At 39.2% G+C, this 25438-nt stretch overlaps 1 protein-coding gene across 1 annotated transcript; it reads left to right on the top strand.

Moving 5' to 3' along the window:
- The first annotated feature begins 23399 nt into the window (after window positions 1–23399).
- On the top strand, window positions 23400–24500 carry LOC121459905 (leucine-rich repeat-containing protein 58-like). Its single transcript, XM_041669995.1, has one exon. It carries the CDS (start codon window positions 23400–23402, stop codon window positions 24498–24500), a length of 1101 nt encoding a protein of 366 aa, XP_041525929.1.
- Window positions 24501–25438: the final 938 nt, after the last annotated feature.

Raw genomic sequence — 25438 nt, forward strand, 5'->3', positions numbered from 1 at the left:
TCAAGTCATAGTGGTACTATGGGGACATATCACAATGCTGGACCTATAAGTATGCTATAAATTTCATTATGTTTGTGTTTCCCCTGTTCCAGACTATGTCCATTGTGGACATTAATGATAACTCTATTACCCTTTCCCACTGGTTTCCACCCATCTAGATTCAAATTCTCATTCCAAAATTTGATACAGTTTTCAAAATTCACTCCTAGATGGTATTCAAATGTCAGGCTTTATGCCATGGTGTTTCTGCAGAGCCGCCCTGTTCAGATAAGATTGGATCACTTCTGCCTCATCATTCCAGTGGTAATTGAAGGCCATTGTAATGCATTATAAAAATTAGATCTGTGAAACCTATAATATATCTGAGTGTTAGAGAAGCCAGTCAAAATAAGACAGTGATGCTGATAGCACCCTGCCCTTTGAATCTGGGAGGTGAGTTGAGCTTGGGATTGCTCTTGTCCATTCCATCATGCTATGTTTATGACTTGGCCTCCCAAGCAGCCTTTTCTCTGGAAATGGCCTTTAATTTACACTACAAGAAGGTGATTCCATATTTCTACTGGTACAAATAGAGCAGTCAGTTATCATGAACCTCTTGGAGGGAAATCACTTGCATTCAGGAACTGTCTGAAGGTACTCTAGAAGCACAAATGAGATGCTATGGTGGGGGAGGATGTTCACTAAGGTTTTCTCATCCTATTTTTCTTAGTTCACAGATGATTAAACCCATATTCCTAGCCAGACTTGTTCAGTTTTGTTTCTGAAATTGTAAACTATAACAGCACGTTTTAGGTACATAGTTGAGCACTTTGAAGTTACTCTCCAGGAAGAGTTCATTCTTCTCAATTCTTATAGTTAACCACTCTCAAATAGCTGTCATTTCCAATTAAATAAGGAAAAATACAGTAATATCTCTATTCCAAACTTCTAACTTATTACCATAAAATGAAAGAAAGAGTAATAAACATCCAAGGATTTGGCCCTCTATATAATTTTTAAGGTGCCTTGTTTACCTATCGTTCATCCTAACTGCATATGTGTAGAGGCATGATGGCTTGCACTAATAGAAAGCAAAATGATGAATTTCAGAAATTTCTCTCAACCATCTTCTAAGTACAGTTATTAAGAGATAAAATATTTGAAATACTTGGAAGAACATAGAGAAAGAGGAACTCTTACACACACATGGTGGGGTATAAATTAGTGTAGTCAATGTAACAAATACTATGGAGCTTTCTCAAAAATCTGAAATATTGGAAGCAAGACTGTCTGTTGGGGGAGGAGACTATGGGGGCAAGGGAGTGAGGGAAGGGTAGGGTAGCACAGCACAGGACAATATGCATAAACTACGTTTCATTCTATACAGGCATGAATCTGGCCTTACGAGATTCTGCAAGGTCAAATGAAAGAAAATAAACAGAATCAAAATAAAAACAAATAAATAAAACCTTTAAGCCAGAACTTTATATTCCCAGAAACCCAACTTCTGCATTTATCCCAGGAGAAGGAGTCACTGTCCTGAAGAAAGAAGATTAAATTCTAGTGTTCACAGCATACTAAAATCATGGTATTCCACAATAACCCATTATATATTAAAATTACACAGAAGAGAGCATCTTCAGAATAAACAATGCAAAGGCAAGAACAGTGGCTGACCAGGGTAACATGCTAACTAGAAAGATTTTGGCATTAGGCTTGCATAAAACAAAGGAAGAGAGAAAGCATTGTACCCATATGATAGAATAAAGCACCTCATAATCTATTATTTTCCTATTTTTTTTCTAATAAGAAATTTAATGAGGATGGAAATTTCATTGCTACTCAATGGAGTATGAAACTTTTTTCATTTAAACTAAATACTTGACTATTAAATAAAGAGAAAATAACCTGCGTAATAGGGTTCTTATCCAAGGTTCTCTAGAGAAAAAGAGCATTATGAATTCCAATAATTCTGTGGTATTTCACAGTATCTTATCCATATATATGTGTATGAGTGTGTGAATGTATATGTATATAAATTTATATATGTATGTGTATGTATGTATACGCATTTATTAGAGTGTCTTGCAGGCTGTGGTCCAGTTAGTCTAACAATGACTTTCTATTAATAGATCATTCAAAAATCCAGTAGTCCACAAAACTGAATCCTCAGCTGGTCTTCACTATACATTGGAATCCTTCAGAAGGAGGCTCTAATGTCAATGAAGGAATGAACTTTCTAGCTGTAAGGGCAAGCAGACAAAGAGAGACTAAGGTTCCTTCTTCTACTTACTTTATATAGAATGACACAAGAAATGTTGTCCCCATGTTCATCTTCATTCTTCAATAAAAATTAAAGATACCGATCTTTAGTTTTAATTAGCTGCTCTTCCCACCTCAAAAGAGTCACAGTAAAGGTGGGCCTTTCCAATTCCAATTACTAAATTAACAAAAATCCTTCATGGTTGTACCCATCTGCTTGGGTTCTAGTTAATTCCAGATGTAGTCAAGTTGACAACCAAGAATACCTATCACACAGGGAGCTGTCCAGAGACATTTTTACCTGTCTTAGGTGGCTTCCAAGCTTGTATTTCCCTTAGAGCTTGACCACTCTCTTTATCATTGATCTGTAGAGGAACCAAGATAGCTCAGTGTTTAGAAACAGGGACGATCACCCTCACATATGTAATATAGTATTAGTTATGGTATGAATTTGAACACAGGTGAAATTTTATGTTATCATCTACAAAATGACAGTAATGGTAGCCTTTCCATCAAATAGTTATTTTGAAAATAAGATGAATAAATTTAGCTAAATTGTCAATTCATTTTCCTACCTAGCATGTAAAGCAGAGGAAGAATTAGCTTTTGTTGTTCCTAAAACCTAGAACTTTTACTTTATTTTTTTCATAATATCAACAATCCATTAATCTTGGGCTTAGAAAACCCTGGGTTTTTCTTCTGTTGAGGGAGTTGTGTGAGCTCACTTTTTTTTCTGAAATTGTCACCATACTACAGAAACACTAAATGAACCTAACAGTCATTCACTAAGTGTGAGCTGCCTTCTCTTCTTCTTCCAGTTTACTTTTTCTTTTCATTTCTTTAATATCTGAAGATGAAACAGATTTTATCTGTTTTCCCCACTTTCCTGGCATAATTACGCATGGGGAGATAAAAATTGTGTCTCCAGTGTTTTGGTGGAAGGAAAAACATCTAATCCATAGACTACAGTGGAGGACACATGAACCCTCTCACTGCATCATGAAATGCACAAAGCTAATTCCCTTTTCAATGTGATGTACTTATAGCTCTTAAAGTGTGAGTGTGTGTATGTGTGTGAGTGAGTGTGTGAGTGTGCACATGCATGTGTGTGTGCGTGTGTGCATGTATGTGTGTATGTGTGTGAGTGAGTGTGTGAGTGTGCACATGCATGTGTGTGTGCGTGTGTGCATGTATGTGTGTGAGTGAGTGTGTGAGTGTGCACATGCATGTGTGTGTGTGTGCATGTATGTGTGTATGTGTGTGAGTGAGTATGTGAGTGTGCACATGCATGTGTGTGTGCGTGTGTGCATGTATGTGTGTATGTGTGTGAGTGAGTGTGTGAGTGTGCACAAGCATGTGTGTGTGCGTGTGTGCATGTATGTGTGTATGTGTGTGAGTGTGCACATGCATGTGTGTGTGCGTGTGTGCGTGTGTGCATGTATGTGTGTATGTGTGTGAGTGTGTGAGTGTGCACATGCATGTGTGTGTGTGTGTGTGTGTGTGAATGTATGTGTGTATGTGTGTGCATCACTAAAGTAGCGAACTTTCTCTAATACCCATAACTGGACTTAACTATTTTAAAATTAGAATAATTTTCAAAAGCTGATAATATTATAATGTGCAAGCACATTATATAATCTTTGTTTATGCTTTTGCGCTCAGTCTCTGTTCAAAGAGAAATATGTGGATAATAAACTCTAATTATTGCAAATTATGAGACTCGTCCACAGATGTGAATTTATCAGATGGATCAATATGAAACTGATCTACTCAATATGTGTTTCTCAAGAGCATTCAGGGTTTTCAGCATTGGATTTAGACCATGTCTAAAAAATTATTTGAATTTAATTCTTTAGCGGAGCATCATGCATCATCTGTTGCAGAGGAGTGGAGACCCTGAATTATTTTCCTTTCTCATGGTACCATTATCTCTACTCCATATTCTAAAAACCTACCACACAGGCTGTGTCCCCAACGCGCACACACACACACACACACACACACACACACACACACACACATATATGCATGCATACACGTGTTCATATATTTATATAGTAAAATAAGCTTTACTGAGTAAAAATTTGCATATAATACTTGTTCTGCTCTGGAAACTTGGTTAGTCTGTTGTTTTAAATGTTGTCTTTCTTTTGTGTTTATAGTAATGAGTGTATATTATAATTTGATTTTGTTAAGATTGATAGTGAGAACACTTTTCTGTTCTCAGCTTTGTTTGAGTATCAACTCTGTGGAAATATGAAGAAGTGTTTTATCCATTTTAACATGTCTTGTCATCACACTAATTTTGTTTCTACATATATTTCAGGGAGAAGTTCATTGCCTGCCATAGTTGTTCAGATGTTTTCCCCAAGTTTTTATTGTTCCTTTTCCTAACATGGGATTTTCAAAGTCAAAATGCAGTTTTTGTGAAGTCAAGTATTTTTTTTAATGTTTCCTAATATTATTGCTCCTCTTGTTACTGGGGAAGACTTTGCTTAGCCGTGTGCACAGGGGCTCACTGCTATATCTTCTTACAGATGTTTGAGAGGACTAGAAAAATCATCGGCAGAGATTTAAACATCTTATCATGAGCGAATCATTCAGATTAATTTTCTAGTTGTTTTAGAGCAATGTGAGAGCTGGCTGAGAACACAGAAGACAATTTATCCTGACTAGTACTTCCCCTCCCTTTATGCTGTATAAGTCTTGTGTCATGGAATCAAATCTTATGTCATTCTGAGTAGGGTTCTGTGATGAGGCTTTGTCTCTGAAGGTATTTAAGTACTTTGAATATGAAGCACAAAAAGGAAATTGAGAAATCTGATTTTGATTCAGATTTCCAATTTTCAACACTTCTGATTTTACCTACGACTGAGCAATTTTCATCAAATTATGTAAATTCTTAGTTTTAGCTTCAAAATAAGGGTATAAAACTTTTGTGGGATGCTCAGAAGAGACTCAAAAAGATAACAACAATTCACTTTTTTTCTTGTCTGAAACTTCCTATGCTTCATCTCCCCAACTGTGCCTGTTCTCCTGGAGGAAAACACATTACATTCTGCATGCCTCTGTCCTCCCAGCTCAGTGTTTCTTTCTGCGTTCCACCATGGCTGTATGAATGATAGTTCGTTTTCTCTGTTGGATTGTTTAATGAAGTCAAGCCAATACTCATCTATTCCAATTTACTTAGCCACAGCAGTGTGGGATGTTGTGGAGTTCAGAGTGGGGCAGGGGATGTCAAAGAGGATGGTAGTGTTATGATTAGAACCTTCCCATAACATTTTTAGAAAGAACAAGTTTACCCTTGACATGGAAAAAGAAGTCATTATCCAGATAAAGGAATTGCAGAAGGTGCTTTTGGAGTAGACAGAGTAGTGCCACAGTTTATGGTCCCAGCGCATCAGAGACATCAAGAGTGGCCATTTTGAAAAACAAAACAAAACAAAAAATCTATAGGATTGAGTACTGAGTTACATTTGGCACAGGCTGGGACCTGGAGCTGAAACTGGAAGCTGGAATTGATCAGGTGCTGTGTTTTGCTTGTTTTGTTGTTGCTGCTGTTGTTTATTTAGGTTTGGTTTGGTTTGGTGGGTTTGTTGTTTGCTGTTTTTGTTTTGGACTCTGATTAGCAGCTGTAACTTCAGTACTTCCTAAACTTTTCATGGACTTGAGTGAAGGTTAATATGGATTGGATAGAATTAGCCTTCTATGCTTATTATTTCTTACTGTATTTATACTCAAGTGATTTTAGCACAGGGCAGTAGAAAACTGAGTGTGCGCCAACTCTCTTTAAATCCGCGCAGAGAAATCCTCGGTTCTTTACAAGCTGGAAGTCACATTTCAGCATTAATTGCCAGCTGCCACTGGCAAGAGCAGCATATTCCCGAATAGGCCCCTCTCTACCAGCTCTAGAGATAAGAACTACAATTGGCTGTCAAGATGCATCCTTCCTGCATCTTTTCCTCTCCGCCCCACTGTTTCCATAATGGGGCAGCTGGAACAATGCTTACGAGCATGTGACTTCTGGAACTACCATAAGATCTGTGAGGGGCTACCAGCGAAACGCCCATTCATTCACTTATAACCTCAGAAAAGTTAGAACCCTTTTTTACAAGCTCCTCTTCAGTTAGTTCAGACCCATCCCATTTCCAAGCACTTACAGGGATCCCAAGTGTCTGCCTGCCACTATGAATGGAGCAACCTCTTGTTTAAAAGTCTCAAACCAGACCACTTTGTACTGCTCACTTTCCCATTGCCTGCGCAATTCTTACACAAATGCTGCTGCTTCCAAGGCTGTCCTGGAACTATCTTCAAACTGCATTCCTATAACATCAAACACTGGAAACAGGGTCTCACTTTCTTGTAGTTTCCGTTCCCCATCTTAGCTCTCCTTGGGACTTGTTTCCTTGCCGTGCAATGTCTTCATAGGTATTCTTCACTTGGCTAATTATGACAAACTTTTGAAACTGACCTTGTAGAGCTAGAGCTTTTTGTTGTTGTTTTTTAAAGAGTCCCTTTTATAGCCAGATCACGCCCAATTTTCCTGGCAGGATTATAGTAGTACTCCTACTATGTCCAACTTGTGATAGCTTTAATAATGTAAAATCTGTCCATTTAATGCACAATGCAATGTTTTCACTAGCTTCCTTGGTACGGGCAACCAAGGATGAATTAAGAGTCACTGAGCTGGATGTATATTTGGGCAGCTAAGAGGAAGAATGTGGGATGATAAGGTTTATGAATATAAAGATCATGGTAAATGACTGTACTAAGTAGCACCTGAATTGATAAATAGAAAGATGGATGGAGGAATAATAAAAGACATAAAAGCAATCATTACAAGGTATTTCCCCATATACAGAAATAAATGAAATGCATAATTAATGAATTTCTTGTCAGTTCCTTGGATTAGACTAAGATCATCACGTACTCAGCCCTGATCAAGTGGATTAAAGGGAGTGCAGCCGCAGGAGAAGGAGGTACATGGCCTCTCCTGGGCACAGTCTGAGGCCTGCAATCCCCCTTCAGGGAACTGGTGGCACATGAGATTAGCAAACAGAAACTGAGTTCTTTTTGCCTTCGTAGAAGCAATTGAGATAATTAATTGAGTTACAAAAAGCCGATTTTGCTAAAACTAAAACAAAATTACAGTGGTAATTTCCAAATAATTGTCTCATAGGCAAAAATTAATACTTTTTAAAAAATTCTATAGAGACAAAATTATGTATATCAGAATTTTACCTTTCTTTTTTCTTTCAGTATTTTCTTTTTCACATTTAAGCCCAAGGACAAATCTTTCATGCAGCTAAATATTTAATACTCTCTTATTAAGAAGGAAATTTCATAAGGGATTAAGTTAATTATCTTCCTGTGTTTCTACAACTGGAAAAAATCTGCTATTGAAGACTTTTACTAGAAGCTTTCTGAGGGATTGTGAGCATAGCATTTCCTAGCATAATAGAAGTCCTGGGATTGACACCAAGTTTGGGTAAAGAATCTGTATCTTTCTTGTTTTCTGTGACAGTTTCACGAACTCCTTCAAGTGAAGTCTGGCTTGTATTCAAGTATCTTCAGTTGGCCCAGGAGGGACAGAGTGAAGGTCACATGCCCTAGCACTGGCTTGGGATTCAGAGAAGCAGCATCGGCATCCTACTAGCATAAAACCAATTCAAGTTTACTGCCTTTGCACAGGTGTGTGTTAGCTGGGGCAAGGCTTCCAGATGAGGTGCATGGGTACCAGCTGCCACATACTAGTGGGATCCTGGGTCTGTGAACTGTCAGGACTTATCAAGGCTTTCTTTTCTCCTTCACAATATGTGTCACATTTGGGGATGGCCGAAGTAGTCAGCCCCTCGACGCAGCCCACGTTTTGGCATATATGCACTATTTTACAAATCCCTTGGGTGATTTATTTCATGTTAGAGAAGAAAAGCCAAAGCCTTGAAAAATAAGGACCTTTTCTGAATTCTTAAGGGAAGTAGATGGGAGGGGGTAGGGGCATGTCAAGACTTTTATACTAGGTTCCGTTGTTCTTTCCATAGCTCTAATAATGAACATTTAATTAAGTCTAAGCCATTAAGTGTGAGTCAATGTTTCAACCAAGGTTGTGGTTGTTCTTTGTAGATTTCTGCTTAGGCTCCAATTATATTTTATCTTTTGTTGCAGCTTTAGTCATTAACCCAATTAGCTCAAGTAAGACTCACTTAAGCTATAAAAATAAAATTTGTATTATCGGACCTCAGAAAATATTCAAACACCTCTTCAGTCCAGTACTACACTTGGAAAGGTACTTTTTGTAGGGTAGAAGGAGACTCTTTCTCTTTGTGTGCCACAGTGAAAGTCATAAAACCCCAAGCAGAACTTGACAGCAGTCTTTTTTACAGCAGCTGCCCCACCCACCCAGGAGCTGCCCTCCTACCACAGCACAGAAGCTTAGGGGACAGAATCTGCTTGGTTTGCATATTTACTGCCCACAGGAAATTATTGGTTTATGTATTTAGAATCGACCTGAAGTGGTTGGAGTGATGCTTTCCATTGTCTCAGTAGGTTTTCCCATTTCTGTGAAGTTCTGTAAACACCGTCACAACCAAGGCATTAGTGCATCTGCTGTGTGATTTTCTTAATCCTGAGAGTTTCACAACTAAGCTTAATCAACACATAAAGTTTCCATATGAGTTCGTATTTACCTTTAACTGAATATAACAAATAATATCCAATAAACACATATCTGTGAATCACTCTGAATGTTTTTTTTATTTAAATTGGCCCAGCTTATCACTTTTCAGTGGATGTATTTATTGGCAAGTGAGTTTAAAAACAAATTTAAGGCTGATAATATGATGCCCCAACACTAGACAAAGTAGACTGATAAGAAAGATATCAACTCACTTATAAGAGATTATCCATGTTATCGTTATTATTTTTATCATATACTAAGAACCATGTATTCTGATCACTTTTAGAATACTGATTCTAATCTACAGTAAGATATTCTAAGTCACATTTTAATGTTAAAGGGATGTATTTGGACAGTCATTATTGGAATATTGATTCTTCCAATCCCTTAGCTTGGGATGTCTTTCCATCTTCTGGTCTTTTATTCAATTTCTTCATTGGGTGACTTAACATTTATGTGGTAGAGGTCTTTCATTCCATCAGTGAGGTTTACTTCCACTTTATTTATTCAATACCTATTGTGGACTGGAGAGATGGCTCACAGGCTAGAGATGGGTCAGTGGTTCAGAGCACTGCCTGTTCTTTCAAAGGTCCTGAGTTCAATTTCCAGCAACCACATTGTTGCCCACAGCCATCTGTAATGAGATCTGGTGCCCTCTTGAGGAAGAGACCTGGTCAGTCATCCTCATCAACTTAGACCATGAAACCCAATATGGACAAGTTCAACAGAATCACCATATATAGGCTGTCTATTGCCAGAGCATAAATTTCATTTTTTTTCATTTTATTGTGACTGGGATTGTTTCCCTGATTTCTTCTTCAGTCTGCCATTGTATGTAGGAAGCCTACTGATTTTTAGAGGTTAACTTTGCATCTTGTTACCTTGTAGAAATATAACTATGTAAGTTTTTTTTTAATGGGACAAGCAGTGATTTAATTAGTACAGTTTCTATGTGCTTATTTCAGGTTTAAGCTAGCTGGGTGGCTGGGAACCTACGAACAAGCCTTCCTCCAACATCAGGGTACTTGTAGCCTCATAAAAAGAATTAAGCAAGGTTCCTTCTGTCTCTATTTAGTGGGATAATTTGAGGAACGTTGGCATTAATTCTTTTTTTTTATTTTTTTAATTTTTTTGTTGAAAAAAAAATTTCCGCCTCCTCCCAGCCTGCACTCCTCTCCCCCTCCCCCACTCCTCTCCCCCTCCCCCACTCCTCTCCCCCTCCCCCCACTCCTCTCCCCCTCCCTCTTCAGTCTGAAGAGCAATCAGGGTTCCCTGGCCGGAGAGATGGCTCAGTGGATAAGAGCATTACCTGCTCTTTCAAAGGTCCTGAGTTCAATTCCCGGAAACCACATGGTGGCTTACAACCATCTGTAATAAGGTCTGGTGCCCATTTCTGGCCTGCAGACATACACACAGACAGAACACTGTATACATAATATTTTTAGCCGGTTCTGGTGGCGCAGGCCGGTAGGATTTGCTGAAGGAGGCAGAGGCAGGTGGATCTGGAGTTCAAGGCCAGCCTGGACTACTATGTAAGTTTTTAATGGAGTCTTTGGGGTTTCTTATATAAATAAGGTGATTCACATATCACCTGAAAACAGGGATGCCTTTATTGATTTCCTAACCTTTTTTAAATTAAAATAAATAATTAATTATTAATTAATTTCCTAACCTTTTTATGTCCTTCTCTTGTCCTATTACTCTATGCCCTCAGATACAGTGTTGAATAGAGAGAGTAGATACCATCGCCTTGTTCTTGCTCTTGATAGGGATCTGAGTTTGTCTCCATTTAGCATGGTATTGGAGATAAGCATGCCATATGTGCCTTTATTAGCTTGAGGAATGGTTTTCCTGCCCCTGATGAGATGATCCTGTGGTACCTGTTTTTGAGTCTGTGCTATGCCAAGGATAGCATACTGATCTACATTCATTGAACCTTCCCTGTGCTTCTGGGGTCAAACCAGCTCGGGTGTGGTAACGGTCTTTCTGAAAATAGCTTGATTCAGTTTTCTAGTATGATTTATTTATTTATTTATTTATTTATTATTATGTATGCAATAGTCTATCTGTATGTATGTCTGCAGGCCAGAAGAGGGCACCAGACCTCATTACAGATGGTTGTGAGCCACCATGTGGTTGCTGGGAATTGAACTCAGAACCTTTGGAAGAGTAGGCAATGCTCTTAACCACGGAGCCATCTCTCCAGCCCCTCTAGTATGATTTTGAGAACATTTGTCTCTCTGTTTATCAGGGAGATCCATCTGAAATTTTCATTTTATTTTCTTTGTCTTAATCCAGATAAGACTTCATAAAAAGAGTTTGGGCACCTTGTCCTTTTCTACTTTGTAGATTAATCTGAGTAGTTTAAGTGTCAATTTTTCCTTGACGTTATGATGAAATTCTGTGATGTCTATCTGGTCCTGGCTTCATTTTGACTGGGAAACTTAACTTTTTGCTTGTTACGGATATATTTGTATCATATTGACACTATTTTGATTTGTTATGTCCATCTCATAACTTGTACGTTCCTCTTAAGTTTTCCAATTTTATGGAATACAGATTTTTCTAAAGATGTATTTATGATTTTCTGAATTTTGTTGATACCTGTTATAATATTTGCCTTTTTACTTCTAATTTTATTATTTTATGTCTTCTCTCTCATGGATAACTTGCTTCTGCCTTTTTCAGTATTGCCTATTGCTTGTCTTTTCAAAGAACCAACTCTTCATTATACTGGTTCACTGTATTTTTGTTTGTTTTTATTCATTAATTTGAGCCCCAATTTTCATCATTTCTTCCCATGTATTATTTATGGTTTGGTTTTCTCTTTGCTTTAAAAGCCTGCAAGTGCATCTGCGTTATTAACCTAAGAACTCTCAAATTTTTAATAGATTCCAAGAGACTGACATTCATTTTTTTAGATATTTATGTGAGGGATCAGTGAACAGACAATGCTAGCTATTTTGCTCACCACTGTAAAACACCTAAAGAAATAAGCTTGAAGAGAGGAAAGGTTTATCTGACTCCCAGTTTGACAATGGACTCCAGTATGGTGGGGCAAGTGTAGCATCAAGAGAGTCAGGTTGCTGCTAACGCTCTGTCTGTAAGCAGGAGGCAGAGGAACTAATGTTCACTCCTCACACCCTAATTTATCTTTTCCATGCGATCTGGAACCCCAGCCCATGGAATTGCACTGCCAGCATTAATATCTTTTCAGGAAATACATCCCCCGACACACACACAAACACCTCCAGAGGTGTGTTTCCTAAGTGATTCTGATTCCTATCAATACTGTCACTCATATTGTCTTCATAGTGTGGCGACCATACCTTCAAGCAGCTGTGATTGACAACATCCAATATCTAGCATTACTTATGCTCATACTCTAAATGACAGGAGGAGAAGAATATGATATTGAGAATTCCTCATGGGAAATGAAGTCATAGGTCTCTTCAAACAACTGGCATTTGAGAAAATGACTTAACACTCTGAGAACTGAGAAGTGAGGAATTTGCAATATGAGCTTTACAATCTTAATTTTCTAAAACTGAAATCTAGTTATTTCTTTTACCTACTATCAATAATTGACACCATTTTGTTGTTTTCTTTTGTTTAGTTTTCACAGATAGCCCTATGAGGCAAAAAAAAAAAAACCACTATAGCAGTCCTCCAAGCTCTAGATGCCCTTATATTTAACTATTTCATACTATTGAATTTCATTCACCAATTAGTGTTTAATGCATGTAAAATCAGAGGTTCTTGAGAAATTTATGTTATATACAACTACACAAAAGGTGGAATTGTCATGACAGAAAAACCTGTACTACCCACCTCTGCATCCTCAAACTCTAGGGCTCCCATCCCACAGTATAGCTTCTGTAAGCAAATCAACCACATTTTGCTTCTATTGGTTTCACTTTGAGATAGCCATGAAGGAATTCAAACCAAAGTGAACTCTGTGGTTTGTTATTGTTGTGAGTTTTTTTCTCTACTAACAACCATAAAATGAATTTTCAAGGAAAATTTATAACAAGAAGAGTAGGAATCTGACTCACTGGTGTGTGGACAGGGGCATTGGTATATGTTGTTGCTCTCAGAAAATTAATTTGCTAAGTAGGAATTTTGAAAGAGTGTTTAGGAAATGCATCCAGAAGAGCTGCTGCTCTGTGCAGGACTCAAACAATAAACTAAACCCATTCTCCTGATGGCAGAAAAATATGAACAAATAGAGATGATATTGACATTCAGCAAATGATTCTCATATAAGAAATAAAGTACCTTTTAAAAATAACCCAGTTGTGTAAATGCACCACATTGTCCTTATCCGTTCTTCAAAAGAGAAAAAAATAACGACAGCTTGAATTCTTCAGGAAAATGGATGGAGATAGAAAACATCATTTTGAGTGAGGTAACCCAGACCCAGAAAAACAATTATCACATATATTCACTCATAAGTGGATTTTAAACCTAAAGCAAAGAAAACCAGCCTACAAATCACAATCCCAAAGAACTTAGACAACAATGAGGACCCTAAGAGAGACTTACATAGATCTAATCTACATGGGTAGTAGAAAGACAAGATCTCCTGAGTAAACTGGGAGCATGGGGATCTTGGAGGAGAGTTGAAGTTGAGGGGAGAGGCAGGGAGGGAAGCAGAGAAAATGTAGAGCTGAATAAAAATCAATAAAAAATAAAAAAGAGGTAAGAGGATGCTTTGTCTAATTTTTGATTAAAGAAAAAAACTTTTGAAAAATAACCCAATTGACTTAGTCCTGAAATCAATAAAACATTGTAGGTTGTATCTCCTATGCTACTATGCTAGTCATTAATGTTCACAAGTCATCAATCCTTGTAACCATTACCCCGGACAGAGCCATTGTCTAATAACTACCAGAGAAAGGAGATCTGCTTTTTCAGGACATTTATGTATAAGTACATATTGACTGCTCGTCAGTCTTGTGATTCAGTAGCAAAGAAGGTTTAACTGAGTTGTGAGGTGAGAGACATGTTATGTAGCCCAGCATGTGACTTGGTTTCATGTTTGCTCACCTGCTCTCCATTAATGAAATGTTTACTAAACATGCCCTGGGTACACAGCAGTATTCTGAAAATTATTGACTCAGTGATCAAAAAACAAATGCAAGACCCAGTTGTCAATAATACTCCTTTAGAGACAGAGTCAGGAAAAAAAATCTACCAAATCTAGAAACGGATAAATGACGATTGCAGACAACGGGGCAGCATTAAACCAGTCTGTATTGTGGTAGCCATGGAAATTGGTCAAATGGTGGAGCACTTTCATATTTGTTGGTGAATAATCATCAATTTACTTATTTCCACTCATCCCCTGGAACACTTTATATCTTCTTGGCTTTTGGTTGTCACTTGCCAATATATGGCAATCTCTTTCATCCCATTGGCTTGGTTGCAGTGCCTTGATAACTTGGGAGTGTCTATTTGGAGCAGCTAGGTGACATTCACTTGTCCTCTATCCTGAGCCTGGATGGAGTGCTGCTTACTCCTCCATTGGAATTTTTTTTAATTTATTTATTTATTAAGGATTTCTGCCTCCTCCCCGCCACTGCTTCCCATTTCCCCCCTCCCCTGATCAAGTCCCCCTCCCTCATCTGCTCGAAGAGCAATCAGGGTTCCCTGACCTGTGGGAAGTCCAAGGACCGCCCACCTCTATCCAGGTCTAGTAAGGTGAGCATCCAAACTGCCTAGGCTCCCTCAAAGCCAGTACGTGCAGTAGGATCAAAAACCACTGCCATGGTTCTTGAGTTCTCAGTATTCCTCATTGTCCGCTATGTTCAGCTAGTCCGGTTTTATCCCAGGCTTTTTCAGACCCAGGCCAGCTGGCCTTAGTGGGTTCCCGATAGTACATCCCCATTGTCTCAGTGTGTGGGTGCACCCCTCGCAGTCCTGAGTTCCTTGCTCGTGCTCTCTCTCCTTCTGCTCCTGTTTTGGACCTTGAGATTTCTGTCCGGTGCTCCAATGTGGGTCTCTGTCTTTGTCTCCTTTCATCGCCTGATGAAGGTTAATATTCAGGAGGATGCCTTTGTTTGTCTTTGTTTGTTTGTCTTTGGATTCACCTTCTTATTTAGCTTCTCTAGGAACATGAATTATAAGCTCAATGTCGAGTAGGTAGTATTATCAGAAGGCTGCCATGTAAATATTTCTTATATATTACATGAAAGTACTGAAATTTTCCCATTAAACTTCCCCTCTGCCTTTGGGTACACATATAAGCTATGATGTTATTTGGCAATAGTTTAGAGTTTGATTCGCAATGATAGTAAGACCCACTGCTTGTGCTGTCTGTCATGTGGCTCCCGTGGTCCAATGCCATGAGAGACTGCAAATAGGAGTTGCCAGCATCATGCTAATCTTTCTCAGGCTCAAAATGTGAGCTCTAAACTCTCCAAATTGAATTGGGCTCTTTGTCTTTCTCCTGGATGAATCTATGGGATTCAGCAAGTGTGTGGCAAGCCAGCTTCTGAGTGAGCATTCACCAGGATGCTAATTAGAAACTGTCTTGACTGTTAAAAAGCCCTGTCTGTTAGAAAACCCTTAGACCTTTCATGCACCCAGGACAATGTTATATATATTTTTAGATCATGTCTGCTCTTTAGCAAATCATTTTATATTTTTAATATTATAATAGTATGAAAAATAGTAAGAAAAATATAAAACATTGCCTTGAAGAATATTATAAGAATACTAAGATTATATTTGTAGAGGATATCTATGAGGATTACCTTTTTAAAAGTATCTTTAAATTTCTAAGTGTGTGTGTGTGTGTGTGTGTGTGTGTGTGTGTGCTTGTGTTCGTGTGTGTAGGTTTGAGTAGAGACCCCCAAGTCCAGAAGATGCTGTGAGATCTACTGTCAGTGGCGTTTTAGTTGCTTGTATGCCGCTTAATGTGAGTGTTAAAAACCAAGTTGAGGCGTCTACAAGAGCAGTGTTTGCTCTTAACCACTGCACCATCTCTCCAGCTCCAGAGCTACTTTTTTTCTTTTTTTTTTTGAACAAATGAAATTCATTTAATAGATGGGTTGTTCTGAGTTTCTGCTTCATTGTCGCCAGCTTGAATGTTCGATTGTTTCAATGACTGTGAGTTTGTTGCCATGAAGTTATTAATTATACCCCATTTCTCCTTTCATCTTAAGGCCTGGAGTATCTACAGCAGTAGCCTTCATTTATTTCTGGTCCTGGTCATCTGCCTGCTCAGACTCGCTAGGTAGGGGTTTATCAATTTTGTCCATTCTTTCAAGGATGGCCTTATAAGTTCATCTTTATTATCACATCTCTTCCATGTGGATTTCCACTTTCATCTTTATGTTGTTATACATAGTCTAGATGTGCATTGCCCTTTCTCTTTGTGCTATTTTTAGACTTTAAAGGTGACTTTGGAGCTCTTGTCATTTCTAGTAGACACATTTAAAGTCTCTGTCTCTAAACACCACTTTAGTCAAGTCTCTCACATTAGATGGAGTCCCAGCTTGCAGTCCCAAATAGTTTCTTGATTTTCTTGGAATTTCTTCTTTGATGTGTAGGTTACATAGAACTGTGTAAACCTGTGTAAATGTTGGTTTTAGATGTTTTATTTTTTATTTAATTAATTTTTTGGTCAGCGAACACATCTTAAAAGGTCCCAATTCTGAATTCACATATCTCACTTATTTTTCCTATTGGTGTAATCACCTCAAATAAAGCACTTTAAGGGACAAACAGGTTGCTTTGGATCAGTTCAGAGCTACTTTTTTTCATCTGTGAATGAAGGAGATACAGAAACCAACCAGTCATGGATGAATGCAAGGTGTTTCGCATGATTTGACACAGGACAGATTCACATGCCCTTTTTGATGTACCCTCAGGTACATAAATGTTTGCCTCATTCAATGAACTATACGGTAGGCTAAACGATTAAGAATGCACCTAAGTTCAAACATTCTTTTCTTTCTAGCATTGCAAAGCACTGCAATTACACTAGTAAAGACTCAGTTCTGGTGCTCCAATTGATCACGAGCCTAATTATATTGTCTCAATATGTAAATGATAAACTGATAGCTCCGGGGATGAGTGCAGAACTATTGAGGAAGTGCTTAAACGTTGTTACATAAATATGAGCCTTTGCATCACAGCGCTTGAGACTCTGCTCAGAAAATGGTCCCCAGGTAGAAGACAGGTGCACTTCGAGGGTGTTCCATGTTTCTAGTATCACACAGCTGATTCAAAGCTCTTTGTGGGAGAACGACTATTCTAGTACTGCTTACTCTGCAAAAGAATAAGATCTGAACAGTTTTTCAGTAACATAAATGAACAATGTATACTTTGAGTATAAGGTTTTTAATTTAAGGAAACTGTTTTATTCCTGTTAAATTATAAGAGCCAATTAAAGGCTTTGTTTGAATACAATGGTTTCTAAGTCTCTGGTGAACCCACGCTTAATTAGGTATTAGTTTCTGTTTTGCTTTCTTCCATGAGAATAATAGTCTCATTCTGTTACCTTTTGTTCAAGAAATAGTGAATATTTAAGCTTTTTAAACTTAAACATAAATACTGCACTACAGAGAGGAAAAATATACGTTATCTTTATTTTGTAGAGGGAAGAAGAGAGAGAGAAAAAAGAAAGAAAGAGTGAAGGAGAGAGCGAGAGAGTAGACCTTTATTGTAGTAATGACCAGCACCTACATATGAGTACTTATCTACCAACAGTTCTTCAGCAGTACATACCCACCAGCACATGCTCATCAGGACCTACGCACTCACAAGAAACTATCTGCAAATACTTATCCACTATTACCTGTTCACCAGCATCTATTCTTCAGTGTGCAACACCTCTGCCATGTCATCTGTAACTATCTACAATTACTTATGCATGAGCACCTGTCCACCAACGCCTATCTATTCATGCCTGTCTAGCTGGAACTATGCCGGAGTATTTATCTATGCATATCTGTTCACCAGTATTAATTGTTGAAACAAGGGCGGCGGGCTGCGTCCCCGGCACCCGGCCGCCCCCACTGCTAGCTTTACCCGAAATAATTACACGGAAACTGTATTCTTTTAAACACCACTTGGCCCATTATATCTAGCCTTTTCTTGGCTAACTCTCGCACCTGGACTAGCCCATTTTTAATAATGTATGTAGCCCACGAGCTGGCTTACCAGGAATGATCTTAACCTGCATCTGCCTGGAGTGGGAGAACCATGGCGACTCCCTGACTCAGCTTCTTTCTGCCAGCATTCTGTTCTGTTTACTCAACCCACCTAAGGGTGGGCCTATCAAATGGGCCTAGCAGTTTCTTTATTGCTTAATCAATGAAATCAACAGATTGATATATGACACTCCCACATCAATTAATCCATCAGCACCTATTATCATCATCTGCCTACTGATTACGTATATCCTTCAACATCTACTTGTCCATACCTATTTACCACTCTCCCATGTGTCTACCCAACAGATCTATTGACTTCTACTCACACACCAGGACATATCCTACCTCTTAACTAAATATTTTAGCACAATCACAATAGTTGGTCAGAGGGCTGAGGTTGAGTGATTCTTTTATTTAAGAAATCACATCCCAAAGTAATTATGATGACTCTATACTGTAATACCAACATTTAGGAAGCAGAGACAAGAAGGTTGTCATAGATTTGTGGCTATCCTGGACTACATAATGAGTTTTGAGGCAGTCTGAATATAGACTGAGATCTTCTCTGTTAGAACAAAATAGGTAATTTATTATATCCTCATAATTAGAATTGAGCTTTTATATCTCATAAGAAATAAATCACTATAAAGCAGACTTTGTTCCTGAGGTCTGGGAGTTCATAAGTTTCAGGACCTTAAAGATATTTTACTCAAGTAAAGTAGCTGATCACATGCTAGTCACTTTTGCATGAGAAAAAGAGATTAAACTTACAAAAATGTGAAGTCAAAAATTGGACATGTAAACATACTTCTTGAAGGAGAGTCTTCTAGGATTTTATAAACTGATCTGTTAAATTTCCTTTAATAGCTCTTAAACCCAGTGCAATGCTGAGGTATCTCTGTGTGATTTGAGAACTCATTTTGGTTTCATACATGTAGTGGCTAAATCTCTCAGACATGTTCCTAAGTTATTAATGTTGAAAAGTGCAGACAGTGCATCGAATAATCCAATCACCTCAGTTAAGAGTGACAATAAAATGTCCTTCTGTTAGAGCAGGGTTAAACAGAAGAATGGCATTTGTGATTTTGTCCGCTGTATAACTGTCGGGTAAATGTGACTTAGAGATACAGGTAATGAAGCAATGCAATGTGGTGCTGTGTGTCCATAGAATGATCAACAAATGCTAGTTTAAGACTAATGAGCAAGGGATGTATTCTTATATGCTAATGGATGAAGATAATTTGCATGAAACACAATAGTGTGTTTTCATCAATCCATTCGGTTTCTAGTTAGCAATTAATGGTATCTCTTGGGGCTGGAGCAATAGTTCAGCAACTAAAAGCTCTTGTTCCTTTTCCAAAGGCACAGACTCAGTGTCTGAATCTGGTCCCGTCTAGATTTGTTGGCTCAAAGCTGCCTGCAGTTTCAGTTCCAGGGTATCTGCTACCCTCTTCTGGTTCCTCTGGGCATCTACTCACTCATGCTGAACAAACCCAAGCTGGCACATGCACATACACATAAATGAACAGCCAAAAATTTATTTAAAATGTCTTAAAACTATATCTCTCATGGGCTTATAATTCTCCCTCTGGGAAAAGAAAAGCGTTATCATACAATATTCTCCCAGTCATCTATTCTTTCTTGAAACATTTTAAATTACATAGCATATCAGTATATTTTGAGCATGTACCATTGAATATATGCACTCTATTTAGTCAGGAATTCTAAGCGTGAAAAATCTCCAGTGTTTATGAGTATAGCTGTATGTCCAGGATGTACATAATTCAAATTCTAAATCTGCTTGTATTCAAACTCTACAACAGTGTGATGTTAAGCAAGATATTCATTAATCTCTCAGCTTTCCTCATTTTTTAAGAGAGAACTAAGATTATATTGTGTTCTTCTGTGAGTTAATTTATGTGATACTATCAAATATGAAGGACTAAGGTTCAGAGAAAAGTGGTGTTAGCTTATAAATCAGATTATAAAATTAATGCCATTAGCTTCATTTTAGAGAAACCACACACACACAACAAAATACATACACACGTGCACAAACACACCCAAAACATATACACATATACAGACACACACACACAAAACACATGCACATTTACAGAGACACACACACAAAACACAAACACATACATGCATATGTACACACTCATGATGTTCAAACTCACAATATATATTCTAGATTTTATCTTTAGTTTAAGATTAAATACAGACTTAGATTTCATTTTCTTGGCTTCAAAAAAAAACCAAACCAACAAAAAGATTTCCTGTGTAGAATTATAACATTTATTAAAAGTTTACCCTAGGATCTATGACTTGGTTAGCTCTCAATGTTTTGTGTCTCTTTCGTTAATGAGGATCTTGGTACCAGAAACTGGCTACCAGAATTACTGAAACAAATTTCACAGCGCAGTCCAGACAAAAGGATGGAAGTGATACCCCCTTTATCAGTGGTGCCTCTTTCTGATTTGCCCCCCTAAATCTGACCTTTACGTACTACACACGCTAGACATAACACCACACAGGTTACTCTAAACCTAACATGCCTAATGTATGTTTAGGACTTTATAGTCTTCAATGTTAAAATTATATTCCCTGCAAAGAGAGTAAATCACAAAATACATAAATCATTTTGCATTGTGCACACTTCAGAGCAGCCTTTAAGAGAAGACAGAACCAAGACTACTGTTACCCGGAGAACAGAATAGAAGTAATCCTACCAACAAGATTTTCAGAAATGTAGATTTATGTATTAAGGTGTGATGGATTAATCCCTCACAGACTTAGTCATGTGCAAATGCTTTATAGAACAGTTCCATGAACGTTCAGATAAGATGTGTCCATTTGTGCACAGCTGAACCTTAATAATCTCAGCAGGAAAAATCACAGCTTATGCATGGGACACCAAATTGCTGTTCTCCTTTATTGTGTAGTGATGTGAAGGTGAATTCTTAAAAAAAAAAAAACTAACTAAAAAGAAGAAGAAGAAGAAGAAGAAGAAGAAGAAGAAGAAGAAGAGGAAGAGGAAGAGGAAGAGGAAGAAGGAGGAGGAGGAGGAGGAGGAGGAGGAGGAGGAGGAGGAGGAGGAGGAACAAAAAGGAAGAAGAAAAAAGTACAGCAATGAGAATTCTAGGGTAAAGGTCTTGTTCTCAGGGATACTGTCAGCTGGAACTTCAGCGTTCTGGGGGGATTGGAAGGGATGGTTTTAGAAAGTGAATTAAGAAATGATACCAACTTCAGCTCCCAAACTGTTGCTTCCTTCTCTTTCTTTATTTGAGCTCATACAGGGAAAAAAAAGTGTCTTCACATTCTGTGTACTTCTTTTTTCTCACTTCTCCAGCTCCTCCCTTGCCCCCATCTCATCTTCACAACTACTTCTATTCTCTCTCTCTCTCTCTCTCTCTCTCTCTCTCTCTCTCACACACACACACACACACACACACACACACACACACACACTCCAGTTAGTTTTGCCCTTATTTGCAAGTATTTAGAGCTGACCACATAGGATTAGAGCCTCATCCAGGAAATGAGATCTTTCTCCAACCATCAGTTTTGCAGTTCCTAGAGAAGTGTGCCCTTGAGAAAATGGATGGTTTGGTTATGGTGCTGTCTACGTGACTCTCTCAGGCACACTGAGATGTCTTCTCTCTATCAGTTGTTGCTAACACTCAACTCTGGTTTAGCTATTTAAATTTCATAAGGCATCTTTGATTGTGCATGATTTTTTTCTTCTGTTTTTCTTCTCTCTTCTTTGTTTCAGACTTGGAAAGAATTAATCATGTCCTAAGTATTAGCAAATGACAGTATGACAATGAAAATTCCTCAGTTCAACACTGGGTTTTCTGAAATGGTGTCATATTTTAATTTATAGTGCATTGTATTTTCTCAAGTAAACTTTATAAAGTTAACTTTATTAACTAGTGTATTCTCTGGATCAGCACCCTAACTATCATGTCTTCTTGTGTGGTAGCTATTGTCGGAACTTTCTTGTATATAGTATAGACACAGTGTGTGAATTGACTTAACAACTGCTCTTTTAAAAACCAGGACAACATATCAGTATTCTCTTTGTGAGCTTCCCACTTATGAAGCTTGCTCATACTCAGAAAGATCTCAGGAATGGTTAAAAAAAAAAAGAAAAAAAAGAAAAAAGAAAAAAAGAAAGAAAACTTTAAGGTGGCTAATAGTAATAGTTTCTGAACCATATGCTCTATTTTATTGGAATTCATTTTCCTTGTCCAGAAATAAGCATACTAGAATATATTGACTCCTCCTTCACGATGTATAAATGGAGGTCAACAAAGTACCTTTCTCATTAAGTATCAGTATGTTACTTTGTGTTGCTTTTATTTTTTCCATTATTTTACAGATACTTTTATTGTATATAGAAAAAAACTTGAGCTTATAGGGATTAAATACATTGCTCAGTGAACTAAAACTAATCATCAGATTCTTTTCCCCATGTCCACTGATCAAGCATTTGCCTTCCTCCATCTCAGATTGTTGTCCCTGTGTCATGAGGATGACAAGGCTGGACAATGATCTACAAATGCTGGCATTTCCTCTCAGGTGGAGAAAAAGGGAGGTCTGCATAGAGTGGACATAATAACACCCATTCAGATGACTGGAGGGCATTGCATTCAAGTGCAGTCCTGCAAACCTGCAAGTGGCGCATTCCTGTTTCCTACTGCTCTAAAAGTACATAACTGTGTGACAGATACAGATAAAGCACTACTACGTCTGTCCCTCCTACTCGTCTCTTGACTGATTGTGTTTTATGTAAACAGGTTTAGTTTTTATTTTTTGCATTGGAAGTCTTACGCTTCCAGTTCATGATTTGCCTCTTTTATAGCCAGGTTTCTGCCCATCAGAAGATTCGTCTTGATGATTCTCGTTTATAACAATAGGCTGTACCGAGACACCACCTACACCCTAAGGTAGAAAGTACCAGCCATTCATGGATAGATTACAAGGACCTGTAGTTTGGAAGGAGGCCAGCGATGTTGGTTGGGTACATGTGTAGCTATATTTCCACTGGCCTGTTTTTGCTCAGTTTTTATCTCAGTTTGGATTCTCCATGAGGGCATAACGAGAGGCGCTCCACCCCAATGCTTATTTTACCCTGTCTCTCTCAAGTGCTTTTCTGTATTTCAATGACCACGGAAGGAGTTAGAACTGCAAGATCTCATCAGAATCAAGAATATAAACACTCTAGGCCACTTCTGACGCCGCGCTCGGCGTGAGGTTCCGGGGCGCGCCGCTGGGCCGCGGCGGCGGCGGCGGCCTGGGCTTTGGGCGGGATGGAGGAGGCCGCGATCGGGGATGCCGAACTCAACTGGTCCCGCCTTAAGGCGTCGGCCAAGGCCCTGGAGTCGGAGCTGGAGGCGCGCGCGGAGGAGCGGCGCGGCTCGCGGGAGGTGCTGCTGCGGCTGCTGCTGCCTTACACCCGGCTGACGTCGCTGCCGCGGGCGCTGGGCGGCGGCTTCCCGCACCTCCAGCTCCTGGACGTGAGCGGCCACGCGCTCAGGGCGCTGGGGCCCGAGTTGCTGATGTTGAGCGGCCTGCGCACGCTGCTGGCCAGGAACAACCGGCTCGGCGGCCCAGGCTCGCTGCCCAAGGGCCTGGCCCGCTCGCCGCTCTGCCGCAGCCTCCAGGTTCTCAACCTCAGCGGCAACTGCTTCCAGGAGGTGCCCCCCTCGCTGCTGGAGCTGCGGGCGCTGCAGACCCTCAGCCTGGGCGGCAACCAGCTGCAGAGCATCCCTGCCGAGATCGAGAACTTGCAGAGTTTAGAATGCTTATACCTTGGAGGAAACTTCATTAAAGAAATCCCACCAGAATTAGCAAATCTTCCTTCTCTGAATTACTTGGTGTTATGTGACAACAAAATCCAGAGTGTGCCTCCTCAGCTCTCACAGTTGCATTCCCTTCGTTCCCTGAGTCTTCACAATAACTTACTGACATATCTGCCTCGTGAGATCCTCAACCTTATTCATCTGGAAGAGTTGAGTTTGCGAGGAAATCCATTGGTTGTCCGTTTTGTTAGGGATTTAACATATGACCCTCCAACTCTTCTGGAATTAGCTGCAAGGACCATTAAGATCCGAAGTGTTTCTTACACTCCCTATGATCTTCCTGGGAATCTCCTTAGATACTTGGGTTCAGCCAGCAATTGCCCAAACCCAAAATGTGGCGGAGTCTATTTTGACTGCTGTGTCAGACAAATTAAGTTTGTGGACTTCTGTGGGAAGTACCGCCTCCCCCTGATGCACTATTTGTGTTCTCCAGAATGCTCTTCCCCCTGCAGCTCTGCCTCGCACAGCTCCACGTCCCAGAGTGAGTCTGACTCAGAAGATGAGGCCAGTGTTGCCGCGCACAGGATGCAGAAGGTCCTTCTTGGTTGACCAGCAGTGGGTGTTGACAATGCTAAAACACTAAGCAAAGATGATTCAAAAGGAAAATGAAGCTTGAAGTTGATTGGAAGCCTTAGTGTTTTCATCTTGACTGTCCATGTAAGAGTTGCAGTGATCTATCTGTTTAGAAAGAGTCCAGTTCCGTGCTTAGGTCCTTTGAGTGTAATTTATTCTGCATGGCAGTTCAGAATTCATCAGCTGGTTGGTCACAATTTTTACTAAGTCTTTGCTCAAACACTAGAAGAATGGTACACTCTGAGGAGCAGTCACAATCAGCCTGGAGTGGTGTTACCTGGGGCCATTGGGTTGACTAAGATGTCAGTCATCACGATTGTGCTTCCAGAGTTGTCCTGATCTGTGCTGAACACTAGGCTGTAAATAGGATGAGCGTCATCCCTTCTTGAGCCTTTCTGACCAACCAACTGGTACTGTGAGGACTATCCATTTTAAATGGAATTTAAACTTCAGCTCTTGTTTTGTGTGATTGTTACTAACTATATGAAGTCTAGTTGTGATGTGTTACAGTGCCTTAATCATAGCGAGGGTATGGAACCTTATTCTAGAAATGATTTCAGAGAAGCCTGCAACCTGAAACTCTGCAGAACACTTGGAAATGTGCTTTAACAGGCTAGGTAAAGAACTATGTAGATAATACCCGAGCCATACAGGCCTGGAACTCTATGTAGAATGGGCTGGCCAGGAACTCAGAGATCCACCTGCCTCCACCTCCTGTTGCCGGCATTAAAGGTGCGTGCCACCACCTGCCTCCATGACCATCTTAACTTCATTTTGCTAATTGCAATGATCTCTTGTAAGCATGGCTTTTACACTTATGGGAGTGATCAATCTATTTGCCAAAAGATAGAATAATCTATAATAATATTTCCCAACAGGAAAATCTAGATGGCAAGTGATCTAAGAAAAACTGC

Source organism: Microtus oregoni, unplaced genomic scaffold, assembly GCF_018167655.1.
Source record: "Microtus oregoni isolate MIOR12 unplaced genomic scaffold, Mior012 000019F_ref0000042, whole genome shotgun sequence".
Lineage (NCBI taxonomy): Eukaryota > Metazoa > Chordata > Mammalia > Rodentia > Cricetidae > Microtus > Microtus oregoni.

Coding starts and splice junctions, on each gene's coding strand:
- LOC121459905 (XM_041669995.1), top strand. CDS start 23,400: ATGGAGGAGGCCGCGATCGGGGATGCCGAACTCAACTGGTCCCGCCTT.